This window comes from Delphinus delphis, chromosome 11, assembly GCF_949987515.2.
Source record: "Delphinus delphis chromosome 11, mDelDel1.2, whole genome shotgun sequence".
Lineage (NCBI taxonomy): Eukaryota > Metazoa > Chordata > Mammalia > Artiodactyla > Delphinidae > Delphinus > Delphinus delphis.
The window spans coordinates 50,528,412-50,546,405 of NC_082693.1; the positions used below are offsets into that span (position 1 = coordinate 50,528,412).

The 17,994-nt window shown below is 37.3% G+C and overlaps 1 protein-coding gene across 1 annotated transcript in view; it reads right to left on the bottom strand.

Annotated features, from left to right (window-relative positions):
• Positions 1–671: 671 nt before the first annotated feature.
• The window catches only part of C11H12orf56 (chromosome 11 C12orf56 homolog), a 60,125-nt gene continuing 42,802 nt past the window's right edge, over positions 672–17,994 (bottom strand). The window contains 5 exon segments of the mRNA XM_060025978.1: positions 672–1,195; positions 3,717–3,895; positions 6,709–6,783; positions 7,094–7,168; positions 9,262–9,385. Of these exon segments, the coding sequence (XP_059881961.1) occupies positions 1,069–1,195; positions 3,717–3,895; positions 6,709–6,783; positions 7,094–7,168; positions 9,262–9,385 (580 nt within the window). The 3' untranslated portion in view covers positions 672–1,068.

A 17,994-nucleotide genomic window follows, 5' to 3' on the forward strand; every position in this document is an offset into this window, starting at 1 on the left:
GTTAAGAAGTGTCTCATCACAGGCAGAGAATGTTAGAGTTGGAAGAGAACTTGGAGAACATCTAGCCTTACCCTTCCACATAGCAGAGGAGGCCCCGAAAGGAGACCTGACTTTTTCCAGGTCAAACAGCAGATTAGGCTTAGCCAGAACCAGAAATAAGATGTCCTGAGTGAGTTTAATTCTCTCTCCACTGAACAGCACAGGCAGTTCTGGCTTGGGAGCTCTTTCTTTGGTGGTGGATTTTTCTCTGATCCTCCCTTAAGTTGTAAGTTGAATGGAGGACCCAGTTCCTAAGTTCTTAAAAGCCCAAATTCAGTAGCTCCACAGGGATGCCAAAGTTAAGGTCTTTGTTGGATTAAATTAGCTTATTACCATAAGATATAGTGAAGACATTTTTTAAACAACTGGAAGAGCCTTAACTGCTAATAGACAGTTTCTCTTTCATAGAAACTGTACAACACTGTTCACATTAGCCCCCAGGTGCCTGAAACAGAGTGGCAGAATGCATTCAGTGCTGTTGAAGAAAATCCAAGCTTCTTTCCCCATGATAAATGAGGAACTGACCTTCCTTATAGCTATGCCTGTATTCTTCTGCTTGTTCTTCCATGAATACTTATGTCACTAGAATTTTTACAGGTGGAAAAGGAGGGTAGCATCCTATTGCCCAGCATTTCTCTAATGTGATCACTTTGTAATTTATACTCCCCACAACAATTTATCTTTGGATATTTCAGTGGCTTCATGCCACTCACCGTTATTAGACAACAAAACTCATCAGCCTGCACTTTCTACATTTGCTCTTCCTGGGTTTCTGTTTCCTTTATGTCTTTAGAAACTTTTTCTTTTAGAAGAACGCTAGTCTTTCACCCCACTTTATGTATGTCAGTGTATTTAAACAGTTTCTTTTTTGTAGCAGATTAAAAACTTTAAACACTTCTCTTAGAGAGGTATTGATGGAACCTTCAAATAAAATCTTTGTTTATAGGACACAGGAATAGCTGGATATTAAATCAAAAAATGTTTCTCATAAATATTAAGTTGACTCCCAATTCACATTTTACACTCTTATTAACATTTCACACATTGTTTCTGTTCAACCAATTTCAGAACTTCATGAAAAAGTTGAGTGGTAGGTTGGGTAATAGGGTAACATAATGGGAGCCTTTTTTCCAAGGCTGGCATGTGAATAAAGTACCTGCAAATCATAAAACGAAACAAAATAGAGAGCTTTAAAAGCAAGACTTTTCACACTGGTCACAGTACGTACACACTTACTGGCGTAGCATTGTTGGGTGTGGGAGTCTAACCTGCAGCATTTTTAGCCCTCCAATCTCCCCCATTTGTGACCTAGAAGACCTCTGATATGTATACCTTTCAGCTCATTGAAGCACTTTGCTTCAGCAAAGCGAATTGCATTAATAATGTATCAGTTATCAAAGCATTAATAAGGAAGCCAGGACTGTCCTCACCACAGGGTGAGCTGAGGCTCCTGCCTCTTGTTTTCTCAGGCTGTACATAGCAGGGAGTTGAAATGAGTCAAGCTGGGGTGACCACTAGGGCCAAATCAAGAGGGAAGAGGAGAGTTCGTCCCCACAGCCTCAGTAAGAGTACAGTTGACCCTTGAACAACATGGGTTTGATCTGCATGGGTCCACTTATACTTGGATTTTTTTCAATGTATACAAAAATATATGTCTAGAACATCGTGAGCAAGACTTATAGAAATATGTGTTAATATGTGTTAGTAATATGTGTTAATAAAATATGTGTTAATAAACTTTATATTATCGGAATGGCTTCTGGTCAGCAATAGGCTATTAGTAGTTAAATTTGGGTGGAGTCAAAAGTTATATGTGGATTTTCAACTGCATGGGGGTTGGCGCCCCTAACCACAACATTGTTCAAGGGGCAACTGTATAGCAAAGGCCAGGGAAGAGACAAAAGTAAGAAAATCTTTAGCCAGCCTCTCGGATGGCTTAAAAGATTAGTTGTCAACCCTGGATACACATTGGAATCACCCGGACAGTTCATTTTAAATGTCAATGCCGAGGTGCAACCCCAGACAAACTGAACAGAACTTCTCCATGTGAGACCTGGGTATCAGTATTTTTTAATAGTCTCTCTACTGATTCTATGCAGGGCAGGTTGAAAGTCACTTGTGTAAAAACAAGGATCACAAACCTAAATGCCCACAGATAACATAGTAGGAGGAACGGTAAGAGTAAGGACAGAGAGAGGAGACAGTGGCAAACTAAACAGGGCATGATCTACCTAAGAAGGTAGCTGCTTTTGAGCCCTGACCAACTATTGTCATGTAGGCATGTGACACTATTTTCGCCATTGTGCTGATTTTTAAATGTGCATAACTATTTTTTAAAAATTCGTTTGTGTGATCCATGCTACAACATGGATGAACCTTGAAAACATCATGCTAAGTGAAAGAAGCCAGACACAGAGGCCATATGTTGTATGATTATATTTGTATATAATATTTACATGATATATATACATGATTTGTATATAATATTTACATGTATATAATATTTGTATGAAATGTCTAGAATAGGCAAATCCACAGAGACAGAAAGTAGATTAGTGGTTGCCAGGGCCTGGGGTGTGACTGCTTCATGGGTAACAGCTTTCTTTGAGAGTGATGAAAATGTTTGGCAATTAGATAGGGGTGATGGTTGCACAACATTGTGAAATGTATTAAAAGCCACTGAGTTGCACACTTTAAAATGTTGAAAATGGTGAATTTCATGCTATATGAATTTTACCTCAAAAAAAGTGAGGAAAAAATGGGGTTGCGTGCACCACCTCAGAGTGGGCCCAACAAAACTCTTTTATGGGAGCCAGAGTGGAACCTATGGTATAAAACCACATGGAGGAAAAACAGGATCCACAGTTGGACGGTAACATTTTTTAAAGCAAATCTTTAGGCCATAATATATGCCTCCACATCCTTGTATGTCTCCATCCAAACTGGTAGCAAAGCTATGCCTGCTGCACCCTTTTCACCTTAAGTTAGACACAACCTAGGGTTTTTTTCCTTGATAGGTGCTAAGGCAGGGGTGTACGGCTAAGTGCGTTTGGTTTTGGCAGCATATAAATAGAAGTAGGAACCCCCGAGGTGCAGGACAAGCTGACTAATGAAACAAAGGCTTGCTAATGTTCTTTCTTACTATTTTGTTATGGAGAGTAAGAGAGGGGTAAATGAAACAAACAAACCAAAAAATCCCTAATAACTGCATTCATCATTCCTCCTTTATCAATAGTTTTTCTCTCCCAGTGACTCAGTTAATTCACAACCCATAATATATTGCCTCCTTCAGTAGGGTTGGTTACTTTCCATTACTCACAGCATGTTAAAATCATTAACATGATTCTGTGAGATAGATGCTGGTTGAAATCAAGACAATGAGGGAGAAACAGTTCTTCAGAGAGAGGTTTGATGAAAAGACTAGTGAACTAGCCTTTTTTGGCCTGGGAATGTGCTTCAAGTGGCGATGGTTCTTAGAGCACCACCCGCCCCCCTCCCCCAAATCCTACCTTACCACAGTAAGGTAACTATTTTATCAAAGTAAGATATTATTAAAAACAAAAATTAGAATTTCCCTTTGTCACTTAATCTTCTAAATATTGGGCAGTGTTGTAGTTTTGCATGAAAATCAGAAATGAGTGGATTTTACTGCAGATAAGATTCCGACTTTTTCTTACCTGAATTCTTCTCTGTAGTCATTCCTAATATACTCAGCTAAAGTCTTGCTGTACTGCAGGCAGCTCTTGAGGATGTAAAACTGCTGGTGTAACAGAACTGCTTGGCCAGGACTTAGCAGCTGAAATGAAGCTGAAAGCCCCTTCACCACTCGTTTCACAATTCTGGCCACAAAAGTAATCTAGACAAGGAGAATGCAGTTACACGTAGGCTGCATGACACCTGTAAGAGCACCTACTTCAGCTGGAATCTCAACTATAAATTTAGGCTGAGGTCCTCACCACCCTTACACCAATGCCCTTGCATTGTGCTATTTCTTATTGAAATGGTACTCAGAGAGCACCAGACCATAGACCAACTGGGCTTACCAATTGCCCCCCTACAGGCAGGGTCAGAACTAGTACTGACTGTCAAAGAAGTTTGGCTCCAAAGTGGAAGGAGAGCATTGGAAGTATAAATTTAGGCTACTGTAAAAAAACAGAAAGGAAAGCTAGTGCTCTTTCAGGCTCTAGTAAGCAGGTCATTCTGGATGCCCCTTAAATTAATACCAATAAATGTGGCCTTTTCTATTGATGTTGCTACAGACCATTCCTAAGTAGGGCAGGTGATTTGAAGTGAGGTTTCCGCAATTCAGATCCATTTACACATATTGACTAGGTATTGTGTCAGGCAAACGCAGATTGAGGTCAGAGAGTCTGGAGCAGGGAAACAAAGCAATGGCCATATGGGGATTAAATTTTTAATTTCTTTAGCATCTTGCTCCGACCAAGTAAGAGAATCAGCCAGCACTGACTGGGATGGTGTATTCAATGATCCCAACAGGTTCCTTGCTTGCAAGTTTCTCTAAAGTGGTCTATTTCTATCCAGACTCTTTAGAAATGGGTTAATACCAAAGCTTTAAACAGTGTTAGTGGTCGTTTGCCATCTTTCATCCTGACATGCTTTATGGTCACAGTCTGGGCTCATAACCAACTCAGTTCCTTTGGTGAACCAACCCTAGAGGTTGATAAGGAAACTTTCCTGTTGCTTGTAGTTTTTAGGACCCCGTCTGGAACCACTGCACAGAAAAAGGAAGGGTTTTGCATCTTACACATAAGAGCTTCTGGGCTGGGAAGGACTATAACTGTACAGCACTCTGAAGTGGGCCCGAGATTGGTTGGGGTCTATGTGCTGCTAAAGGAGCCAAGTTCTTGGGTTCAGTCTCTGTATAAGGTAATTGGCTGTACTACTGACAAGTGTACCCTCTGCCTCCAGCCAAGTTTTTGGAAACATATGTCACAGAGATCTGGCAAGATAATCTAGATTCCCTAGGACAGACTCAACATCACTCTAGAAAAATACCTCAAAGCAGAAAATCACTGATGGTTAAGAGAGGCATCTTCATATATGGAAAGAGAACATAATACCACGTGTCAAATCCTCCATTAGCAATGAAAATTTAGTTTGGGTTACTACCTTTTGAAAAGTTTTCCATTTAAATCTATGTTGATTGAATAGACAAATACATGAATGAATAAAGTGAAAGGAAGTTTGGGGACATGAAAAGAGATTAGGGGATAAAGCCTTTATTAGAATTAATTCAGCAGATATTTTATTTAGCATCTATTGTGTGCCTAGCACAACAGACATAGCTCCTACCCTTACTGGCACCTGGAGTCTGTTTGGGGAGAAAGACATTGTATCAATCATGATAGACTAAGTTATGCTGTGGTAACAAATCTCACAAAACGTCAATGCTTTGCTTAATACAACGAAGGTTTATTATTTGCTCACACTGTATGTCCCTTAAGGGTCAGTAGGGAGTTCTGCTCATTGTAGTCACTCAGGACCATATGGAGTGTTGCCAGTCACCATGCCAGAAGGAAAAAGGAAGCCAGGGAAGCATGCACTGGCTCCTAAACCTTTGCACAAGAAGTGGCGTAGGTTACTTCTGCTCAGATTCCATTGGCCAAAGCAAAAACAGAGAGCTACCTAATTTCAAGTGGGGAAGGATGTACGCTCCTACTACGTGCCTGGAAGGAGAGAGAGCCAGAATATGTGTGGACACTAATGGCTACCACAAGAAAGAACCAAATAATAACACAAACACATGTGACTGCAACAGTGACAAGTTCTATGAAGAAAAGGAAGAAGACACCATGCTATGATTGTGTGCCCATAATGGGGGGATCTTACCTAGTCAGAGGTGAGAGAATCATCCCCCCCACCCTGCACCAGGAAGGGGCACTGAGGCCTGAAGGACAAGTAGGGGTTAACTAGGTGGAAAAGGGAGGGGAAAGCATTTGAGGAGGGCAGACCGAGGGAATGGTAAAGATCCTGTGACGGAGTTGGGGGTGTTGGGGGTGAGCAGTGGGTATAAGACCGACATGGAAGAGTGAGGCAACTGATGAGGCTGTAGGGTCATAATATGTACAGCCTTGTCGGCCATATTAGGAAGTTTAGTCTTTATTTGTTATATCTTTCTTTATTACGAGAGATTTAAAGCAAGGGATGACATAATCAGATTTTTATTTTGCATTGGTTCCTCTGACTGTAGTCCGGTGAGAAGATAGGACAGACCATGTAGATGCAATTATAGTGCCAAGGAGAGAGATGGTGATATTACAGACCAGGATGGTGGCTGCCAGGGCAGAGTGGCCCGAGTATTAAAAGTGTTATATTCGTACTTGCCAACTCACACTCAGTGTTTAAGATAAATGTTCATTTTTTTCACTTAATTATACAGCCAGTATTTTAATACTCTGTTTTCTGCATATATCTTAGGGCTTTTCATTAAATAAAGATCACGCTTAAGATGTCATTTCAGTACCTTAAACATTCAGGCCCCAAATATAAAAACATTTTATTTTGGTTAATAAAATCATCAAATTTACATTTTCTTCTGTTTTATAAACTTGACTACTTACAGAGAAATTTTGTTTTATTAATTAAGCACAAGAGCATCTGTTTCATTAGCCTTGAGTGGTAGTTTTGTTTCTGCTTCTACGTACTTACTATGGGAGGACGACTTTGTAGAAAGGACATCATCCAGCTAATAGCAAACTTTGATGACCCCAATCCAAGATTTCCCTAAAAGATTCAAGGAAATAAACAAGTTATATTCATGAAGTTCAAGTTTTAAAAAGATACCTAAAAAGATATTCATTCTCAAATACATTTTATCCTGATTAATCAAATCTTTAAAATCAGTATTTAGGAAAATAAGCTAGATGAACACTTAAGAGCAAAAGCAGTACTATCATTTAAATAACCAATTTTGGAGATTATCTCTAATACAAACATTTTTAAGGTATATTATTAATCATATAATATATATATCATATGATAGTCATGACATATATAATAATCACACAATATAGTATGTATAATAAAAACGTACCTGCTGAAAGACAAGAAGTATCTCATATAAAAGTGCTGTAGCTGTATCTGTGTATTCCAGGATAAGCTTCTGTAACTAGAATTTTAAATAGTAATCAATGCAATATCATTGGCAGAGCCAGAAAATGATCATTTCTCCTGGTTCTCTTTAAGTATTTATAAAAGAATTTATGATCAACAAAAAATATTAGTGTGGTTAATTTTCTTGTTCTGTTTGATTCAGTCATTCTCAAAAAAGTGGCTCTCATAAAATGAGTGCACATTTAATAATGGCTAAGAAAGTAGGTCAGGGAAAGAAGATACAAGGTCCTACAGAATACTAACACAAAAAAAATTGCACACTTAATTTGCAAAATCATTCAGATCAGCAACCCTGCTTCCTTTCAAGAATGTAGAAATTTGCTCCCCAGAATTAAAGTGGGAGATCCTCTGGGGAATTTAGTCTTATGCCCATCTTGAAGGATAACTCCTTCTGTGGTATGGGTAAGTATAGGGTTAGAGACATTTTGTTGCTGTTGTTCTCAAGAAATCCAAACAGTTGGTGAAGCTGTCTTCTAGCCCATAGGCCACTTGGTGCATGAGAAAGAACTGTGTCTGCAGGCATGCTACAGGCCAACACATTTTCCCTGGCGGTATTCTTTGCAAGGAAGAGCTCTATTTTGAAATCTCCCACTCTATTAGACCTTGGAACCAGAATTTATATGATTTGCTCATGGCTTCACTAATAGCCCAGGTGCAAAAGGTCAGCAGATCCAAAAACAGGAAATTCAGACCTATCTATACTGCCCACTAAATATTTTCATATGGAAATATCAAAGGCAAATCAAATAAACTAATCCAAAACCAAGCTCATTATTTCCCCTTTAAACCTACTCTTCTTGTTGTAATTCTTATCTGTCACTCAGGCCAGAATCTAGAAGTCATCTAATCTTAACTCTTTATCTTCCCATCAACTTATCAACTCAGTTTCCTAAAAATTTCTGGAATCTTCCCTCTTCACAACTACTATCCCTTTTTTTCATTTATTTATTCAACAAACATGCATCAGACACTGTACTAGTTGGAGTACTGTACTGTACTAATGGAGAGTAACAAGAGATACGGTTCCTGCCCTCATGGAACATACAATCTAGTGGGGAACAGACATCAGTCTAATAATCACATAAATTGCATAGTTACAAACTGAGACAAGGGCTCTGAAAGAAAAACACAAGAAGGTAGGAGAGCTCTAAAAAGAAAGCCTAGTTTTGTTTAGGGGTCAAAGAAGGCTTCCTTCTTGCCCATATCATCCCTCACCTGAACTACAGCACTAGCTTCTTAACACCTCTGTCTGTCAGTCTTGCTTCCATCCTCCTCTTTCATCCCTAATTCCCTCACTCCACTGTTGATATTGGTATCATAGACGCTCTGTATACAGTCTGCTATAACACATTGATGTTATATTTGACTAACGTCTGTCTATCCAACTCGACTCTAAACTAATGAGGGCAGAGATTGTGTCTATTTTGCTTCTCGTTTGGACCCCACTGCCTAGCACACTGTTTAGCTCATAACAGATGCTCAATAAATATTTATTGAATGAATGAGTGAATTTAAGAGTTTGCTAAAACATAACTCTGATTGTATGTTCAACAACTATGAAATCATGTCCCATCCTTTAAAGAAATTCTGTGTTGGCCTACTCAAAAAAAACTAATAACAACCTGATTTATTCTCTCAGAATAAGTGCATTATAGGCACTTTGATATGTCTAATGTTTTAGTAAAACTTTAGAAAAATAAGTAACTAAGTTTGCACTACTTAGATAGGTAAGGAAATGGTAAACTAAGGCAAGAACGTTAATCCTAAAATCTCTAAGACAGTGCTTTTTTACCCGTTAGACCCTTGCTGTGGAATTATATATGTAAATATTTTATATAGAGACAAATATAAACAGATTTATCTAATGTATAAAGAATAATAATTTTTCTTAGTATGTATACTCTAAAACATATAAAATGGATATAATAGTAATATTGACAGAATAGCTATCTAAATTTTGAGATTAATAACAACGTATTTACTCTTTGATTTAATTATCTTTCTATACTCTACGATGTCAAGGTCCACATAGAAGAACCCAGGACCCCTATGTATTGTAGTTAGTCTATTCCAAAATTCTCCTCTCACCTCAGCATCAAAAGACATCTCAACTAAAGCTGAATCAGCCACCAACTGGATGTCAAACACAGGACAAGATTTTGGAATCTGAGGCTCGCTAATTAAAATTACCAAGAGGTTAAATAGTGTTCCCCTGAAAAAAAAATAAAGGCTGTTAATGAGAAAAGTTAAAAAAAAAAATAGCAGTGACACTAAGTTTGCAGAAACTGAGTGTAATTATACTTACAGGTATGAAGCATTGCAGACCATTCTTTTTTTTAATTGAGGTATAGTTGATTTACAATATTATATTTGTTTCAGGTATACAATATAGTGATTCAAAAATTTTATAGATTATACTCCATTTATAGTTATTATAAAATATTGGCTATATTCCCCATTTTGTACAATATATCCTTATAGCTTATTTATTTATTTATTTTGCGGTACGCGGGCCTCTCACTGCTGTGGCCTCTCCCGTTGCGGAGCACAGGCTCCGGACGCGCAGGCTCAGCGGCCATGGCTCACGGGCCCAGCCGCTCCGCGGCATGTGGGATCTTCGCGGACCGGGGCACGAACCCATGTCCCCTGCATCGGCAGGTGGACTCTCAACCACTGCGCCACCAGGGAAGCCTGCTTATTTGTTTTATATGTAGTAGTTTGCCCTCTTAATTCCCTATGTCTGTCTTGCCCCTTTCCCTTCCCTCTGCCCACTGGTAAGCACTAGTTTGTTCTCTATATCTGTGAGTCTGTTTCTTTTTTGTCAGATTCATTAGTTTTATTTTTTAGATTCCACATATAAGTGATATCACAGTGTTTGTCTTTCACTGTTTGACTTATTTCACTAAGTGTAACACCCTCCAGGTCCATTCATGTTGTTGCAAATGGCAAAATTTTATTCTTTTTTAGAGCTGAGTACTATTCCACTGTGTGTGTGTGTATGTGTGTGTGTGTGTGTGTATATACACACACACACACACATATATATACACACACACTACATCTTCTTTATCCATTCATCTGTTAATGGACACCAAGGTTGCATCCATATTTTGGCAATTATAAATAATGCTGCTATGAACATTGGAGTGCATGTATCTTTTCGAATTAGTGTTTCTCATTTTGTTTAGATATATACCCAGGAGTTGGGCAATTCCAGTTAGAATTGCTGGATCATATTGTAATTCTATTTTTAATTTTTTGAGAAACCTCCATACTGTTTTCCATAGTGGCTGCACCAATTTACATTCCTACCAACAGTGTACAAGAGTTCCCTTTTTTCCACATCCTCACCAACATTTGTATTTGTGGTCTTTTTGATGATAGTCATTCTGGCAGATGTGAGGTGCTATCTCATTGTGGTTTTGATTTGCATTTCTCTGATGACTAGTGATGTCGAGCCTGTTTCATGTGCCTGTTTGCCATCTGTATATCTTCTTCGAATAAATGTCTTTTCAGGTCTTCTGCCCATTTTTTAATCGGGTTGTTTGGGGGTTTTTTTGCACTGAGTTGTATGAGTTGTTATATATTTTGGATATTAATCTTTTATCAGTCATATCATTTGCAAATATTTTCTCCCATTCAGTAGGTTGTCTTTTCGTCTTGTCAATGGTTTCCTTTGCTGTGCAAAAGCTTTTAAGTTTAATTAGGTCCCATTTGTTCATTTTTGCTTTTGTTTCCTTTGCCTTAGGAGACAGATTCAAAACAGCATTGCTACAATTCATGTCAAAGAGTGTTCTGCCTATGTTTTCTTCTAGGAGTTTTATGATTTATGGTCTTACATTTAGGTCTCTAATCCATTTTGAGTTTATTTTTGTATATGGTATGAGAAAATGTTCTAATTTCATTCTTTTACATATAGCTGTCCAGTTTTCCCGGCCCCACTTACTGAAGAGGCTGTCTTTTCTCCATTGTATATTCTTGCGTCCTTTGTCGTAGATTAACTGACCATAAGTGCATGGGTTTATTTCTGAGCTCTCTATTCTGTTCCATTGATCTATGTGTCTGTTTTTGTGCCAGTACCATATTGTTTTGATTATTGTAGCTTTGTAGTATAGTCTGAAGTCAGGGAGCACGATACCTCTAGCTGTTTTTTCTCAAGATTGTTTTGGCTATATAGGGTCTTTTGTGTTTCTGTACAAGTTTTTAAATTGTTTGCTCTAGTTCTGTGAAAAATGCCATTGGTATTTTGATAGGGATTATATTGAATCTGTAGATTGTCTTGGGTAATATGGTCATTTTAAGGATATTAATTCTTCCAATCCACGAACATAGTATATCTTTCCATCTGTTTGCATCATCTTCAATTTCTTTCATCAGTGTCTTACAGTTTTCTGAGGTAGGTTTCACCTCAGAAAACTATAAGGTAGATTTACCTCCCTTAGGTAGGTTTATTCCTCCTTAGGTAAGTTTATTCCTAGGTATTTTATCTTCTTGATGCGATTGTAAATGAGATTGTTTTGTTTTGTTTTTTATGAAGTGGTAATTCATCATGGTTTTTTAAATTGATGTATAGTTGATGTACAATATTATATAAGTTACAGGTGTACAGTATACTGATTCACAATGTTTAAAGGTTCTACTCCATTTATAGTTATTATAAAATATTGGCCATATTCCCCATGTTGTATAATATATCCTTGTAGCTTATTTTATACATAATAGTTTGTACCTCTTAATCCCTACCCCTATATTGCCCCTCCCAGGATTGTTTTCTTAATTTCTCTTTCTGATAGTTCATTGTTAGTGTATAGAAATGCAACAGATTTCTGTGTATTAACTTTGAATCCTGCAACTTTACCAAATTCATTGATGAGCTCTAGTAGTTTTTAGTGGCGATTGCAGATCATTCTTGACTGAGCTTTTGTATCCCTAGACATGCAGACAAATGTCTAGTGATGAAACATTTAAGTGAAAATATAATTTCTTGGTCTTTTGGTTCAGAAAAAATATAGTTCTAGAAGTTCACTTAGCTTGGAAAGCTTAGGGAATCTGGATTTAAGGGAAATTTGAGTGATTTAAATTATAGCAGTATTTCCCAAAGGGCTTTTTATGGATTACTAATTCCAGGCAATATTATAGTCAAAATAGGTTCTGTGGTCAAAGGAAGTATGGGAAATACTTGGGTAAGCCAAGTTCACTGGATAGTTTTACTACAGGACTTCTCAGAGATTTTATATCTGTTTATCTCTGGGACAAAGAAACAGTATGAAGCATTTCTTAAAACGCTTATCTCTTAAGTTTTTTGACTCGAGAAACCTTTTTTTAACAAAGAATTTCAGAGGTTTACTGTTCCACTAAAGATCACTAGCTATTAGTGAATAAAACTAGTATTAAACTTGAAGCCTTTTGATTTCAAACAAAAATGTGGACTGTTAGTACAGTCCACTAACGTACACTAATAACTCACTTAAATGTTACTATATATTTGAATAATATACCATAGTATTTGAAAATAAAAAGGCACACACATACAAAATCACAATTCAAAATGTGCATCCTGAGAAGCTGGGTTAGTAACCCTATTTTCATGTGTATAGTACAACCCATGTATGGTTGAAAAGGAGCTGAAGGCAGACCACTGAAAATATCAGTTGCCTAACTGAAGTCAGTATCAGAGTAGCTTTGACAGATAGGAGCAATAAAAGAATTTACATACAGGACTGTATAAAAATTCTCTATAACCTTAAGCATTCCTTTCATAATGGAATAAAGAAGAATATAAACAATCCTTGTTTAGTAATATTTGAGGCTTCCTAATCTTTTTACAGTCATTTAAATCATTACCATGATTAGAAGTTTACCAAAATTCTACTAGAAATATAATTCCCCTCGTTTCTCCAACTCAAAAAACAAGTCTAGGGCTTCCCTGGTGGCTCAGTGGTTAAGAATCCGCCTGCCAATTCAGGGACACGGGTTCAAGCCCTGGTCCAGGAAGATCCCACATGCCGCAGAGCAACTAAGCCCGTGCACCACAACTACTGAGCCTGCGCTCTAGAGTCCGTGAGCCACAACTACTGAGCCCATGTGCCACAACTAATGAAGCCCGCACGCCTAGAGCCCGTGCTCTGCAACAAGAGAAGCCACCATAATGAGAGGCCTGTGCACTGCAAGGAAGAGTAGCCCCCGCTCACTGCAACCAGAAAAAAGAAAGCCTGTGTGCAGCAACAAAGATCCAACACAGCCAAAAATAACTAACTAAATTAATTAATTAATTTAAAAAAAAAAAAACAAGTCTAGTTCTCATATCTGCAAAAGAAGTTAGAACATTGTCAGTTAGCACATCGCTCAAAAAAGCAGGATATGTCCTACAGGATATTTGCTAATGTTTGATTCAGGCTGTTTTATAAAACAGCCAGTCTATTTTCAGAAGACACTTCCAAAATCAACAAAGCACTCCATTTAGAAGCTTTTCCTGATATTAAGTTTGAATTGACATTCCATTCACTGTTATATTTAATTATAGTCCTTTATTTTCAGCAACGGCTTCATTTCAAAGTATCGTATACCCTAGGCTACGGGAAGGAACTCTCAAATTCTGAGTCACTTGCTGTGGTAATACATGAATTCAACCATAAGGATACTGAAAAAAAAGAAAGGATTATGGCATATTTCAAGAATACAATGAAGTGGGTTGAACAAATAAAATTTCTACTTATGAAAAAAATAAAGAGAAAAATGCTGAAATGAATAAATGCTTTTTTATTTGCTCAAATGGAATTTAATTTGAAATCTATCCCTTCTGCCAACTCAATTTAAAATCCATTAAGCCAATAATAGATAAAAGAATTTTAATCTAAAATGGTAGTTTCATCCTGACTTATTATAGGGTTGACATCACACCCTTAAAAATGGTACCAACAGTTTGATACTTTCATTGTTTAGATTGTTATTATTTCTAATATAAGAATTTTTAATGTATTAAAGTATCTTAAAAGTATCTTAAAATCTTAAAAATAAGATTAAAGTATCTTATTTTAATGTATTAAAGGCAAACTCATGGTCTCATAAGTCATCTTATGTTATTGTGGTAGGCAGAATTTTAATATGGCTTCCAAGATTTTCATCCCATGGTATATACACTATATGATCCCTTCCCCTAAAGTATGGTCAGGACCTGTGAATCTATTAGGCTATCACTCTTGTCATTATGTTATGTTAGATGAGAAAGGTGAAGAGATTTTGCGAATATAATTAAGACCCCAATTAGTTGACTTTTGAGTTAATCAAAGAGAGATTATCCTGAGTGGGCCTGATCTAATGAGGCGAGCCCTTTAAAGGAGAGTTTAGGCCTTTCCTGAGCTCAGAGATATTCCTGCCAAGAAGCAAGCTGTCATGAGTTTTACAGCTATAAGGAAATTAATTCTGCTAACAACTACCCAGATGAGCTTGGAAGAGGGCCCCAAGCCTCTGATGAGACTGCAGCCCCAGCCAACACCTTGATTGAAGCCTTATGAGACCCTGAGCAGAGGATCCAGCTAAGCTGTGCCCAAATTTCCTGATCTACAGAAACTGTGACATAATAAGTGTATGTTGTTTGAAGCCACTAACTTTGTGGTAATTTGTTACATGGCAATAGAAGATTATTAATTGTATTAAACATTTATGGTGGTAGTTAATGGTATAGGTAACATGATTTGACCCCTATGAATATCAAAATTGACTGAAAAGTTAGTGTTACAACCAGACTCTACTATAGCAATATAATATATATATCAAAGGGCATGAAAAGAATTAGACATATCAGGAAAGAGGCTTGATGTAGTAGGGCTGATGTGGTTGAACCAAGTTAAGACAGAACAATTAAAATGCGACACTTTACAACAGAGATTGGTAAGAATGATTTTCTCCATCTTGGATAAAGAAACATAAGGACCAAAAGGTGGACAAAAAGGGTAACATGACTTAGCAATACTTTCAGTGTGGGAGAAGATGTAAATATCATTCATAATTTTCAATCTCCCTCTTGGAGATTGGGAAAATGGCAGTACCATCAACTGCATAAAGAAGTATGCAGAGAAAATAACAGAGTATATTTTCCTTGTATGCTGTAAAGCAGGGGTCAACAAACTATGGCCTGCAGTCCAAATAGCCTAGAACCTGTTTTTGTAAATAAAGCTTTATTGTAACACAGCTGTGCCCATTCCTTTGCATATTGTCTGTGGGTGCTTTTGTGACAATGGCAGTATTAAGTAGTTTCAACAGAGACTATATGGCCTGAAAAGCCAAAATAATTTACTATATGGCCTTTTTTTTTTTAATTTTTGGCTGCATTGGGTTTCTGTTGCTGTGTGCGGGCTTTCTCTAGTTGTGGCGAGTGGCGGCTACTCTTTTTTTTTTTTTTTTGAATTTTATTTTATTTATTTTTTATAAAGCAGGTTCTTATTAGTTATATATTTTATACATATTAGCGTATATATGTCAATTCCAATGTCCCAATTTATTCCACAGCCACCACTGCACCTGACACTTTCCCCTTTGGTGTCCATACGTTTGTTCTCTACATCTGTGTCTATTTCTGCCTTGCAAACCAGTTCATCTGTACCATTTTTCTAGGTTTCACATATATGTGTTAACATACAATATTTGTTTTTCTCTTTCTGACTTACTTTACTCTGTATAACAGTCTCTAGATCCATCCACGTCTCTACAAATGACCCAATTTTGTTCCTTTTTATGGCCGAGTACTATTCCATTGTATATATGTAGCACACCTTCTTTATCCATTCATTTGTTGATGTGCATTTAGGTTGCTTCCATGACCTGGCTATTGTAAATAGTGCTGCAATGAACATTGGGGTGCATGTGTCTTTTTGAATTATGGATATCTCTGGGCATATGCCCAGTAGTGGGATTGCTGGGTCATATGGTAGTTCTATTTTTAGTTTTTTAAGGAACCTCCACACTGTTCTCCATAGTGGCTGTATCAATTTACATTCCCACCAACGGTGCAAGAGAGTTCCCTTTTCTCCACACCCTCTCCAGCATTTGTTGTTTATAGGTTTTCTAATGATGCCCATTCTAACTGGTTTGAGGTGATACCTCATGGTAGTTTTGATTTGCATTTCTCTAATAACTGGTGATGTTGAGAAGCTTTTCATGTACTTCTTGGCCATCTGTATGTCTTCTTTGGAGAAATGTCTATTTAGGTCTTCTGCCCATTTTTTGCTTGGGTTGTTTGTTTTTTAAATATTGACCCAGCACCACTCATTGAAGAGACTGTTTTTTCTTCATTGTATATCCTCGCCTCCTTTGTCATAGATTAGTTGACCATAGGTGTGTGGGTTTATCTCTGGGCTTTCTATCCTGTTCCATTGATCTATATTTCTGTTTTTGTGCCAGTACCATATTGTCTTGATTACTGTAGCTTTTTAGTATAGTCTGAAGTCAGAGAGTCTGATTCCTCCACCTCCATTTTTTTTCCCTCAAGACTGCTTTGACTATTCAGGGTCTTTTGTGTCTCCATACAAATTTTAAGATTTTTTGTTCTAGTTCCATAAAAAACGCCATTGGTAGTTTGATAGGGATTGCATTGAATCTGTAGATTGCTTTGGGTAGTAGAGTCATTTTCACAGTATTGATTCTTCCAATCCAAGAACATGGTATATCTCTCCATCTGTTTATGACATCTTTGATTTCTTTCATCAGCATCTTATAGTTTTCTGAGTACAGGTCTTTTACCTCCTTAGGTAGGTTTTATCCTAGGTATTTTATTCTTTTTGTTGCAGTGGTGAATGGGATTGTTTCCTTAATTTCCCTTTCTGATCTTTCGTTGTTAGTGTATGAGAATGCAAGAGATTTCTGTGCATTAATTTTGTATCCTGCAACTTTACCAAATTCATTGATTAGCTCGAGTAGCTTTCTGGTGGCATCTTTAGGATTCTCTATGTATAGTATGATGTCATCTGCAAACTGACAGTTTTGCTTTTTCTTTTCCAATTTGTATTCCTTGTGTTTCTTTTTCTTTTCTGATTGCCATGGCCAGGACTTCCAAAACTATGTTGAATAATAGTGGCGAGAGTGGACATCCTTGTCTTCTTCCTGATCTTAGAAGAAATGCTTTCAGTTTTTCACCATTGAGAATGATGTCTGCTGTGGGTTTGTTGTATATGGCCTTTATTATGATGAGGTAGATTCCCTCTATGCCCACTTTCTGGAGAGTTTTTATCATAAATGGGTGTTGAATTTTGTCAAAGCTTTCTCTGCATCTATTGAGATGATCATATGGTTTTTATTCTTCACTTTGTTAATATGCTGTATCACATTGATGGATTTGCGTATATTGAAGAATCCTTGCATCCCTGGGATAAATTCCACTTGATCATGTTGTATGATCCTTTTAATGTGTTGTTGGATTCTGTTTGCTAGTATTTTTGCATCTATATTTATCTGTGATATTGGTCTGTAATTTTCTTTTTTTGTAGTATCTTTATCTGGTTTTGGTATCAGCGTGATGGTGGTCTCATAGAATGAGTTTGGCAGTGTTCCTGCCTCTGCAATTTTTGGGAAGAGTTTGAGAAGGATGGGTGTTAGCTCTTCTCTAAATGTTTGATAAAATTCGCCTGTGAATCCATCTGGTCCCGGACTTTTATTTGTTGGAAGATTTTTAATCACAGTTTCAATTTCATTACTTGTGATTGGTCTGTTCATATTTTCTATTTCTTCCTGGCTCAGTCTTGGAAGGTTATACCTTTCTAAGAATGTGTCCATTTCTTCCAGGTTGTCCATTTTATTGGCATAGAGTTGCTTGTATTGTTCTCTTAG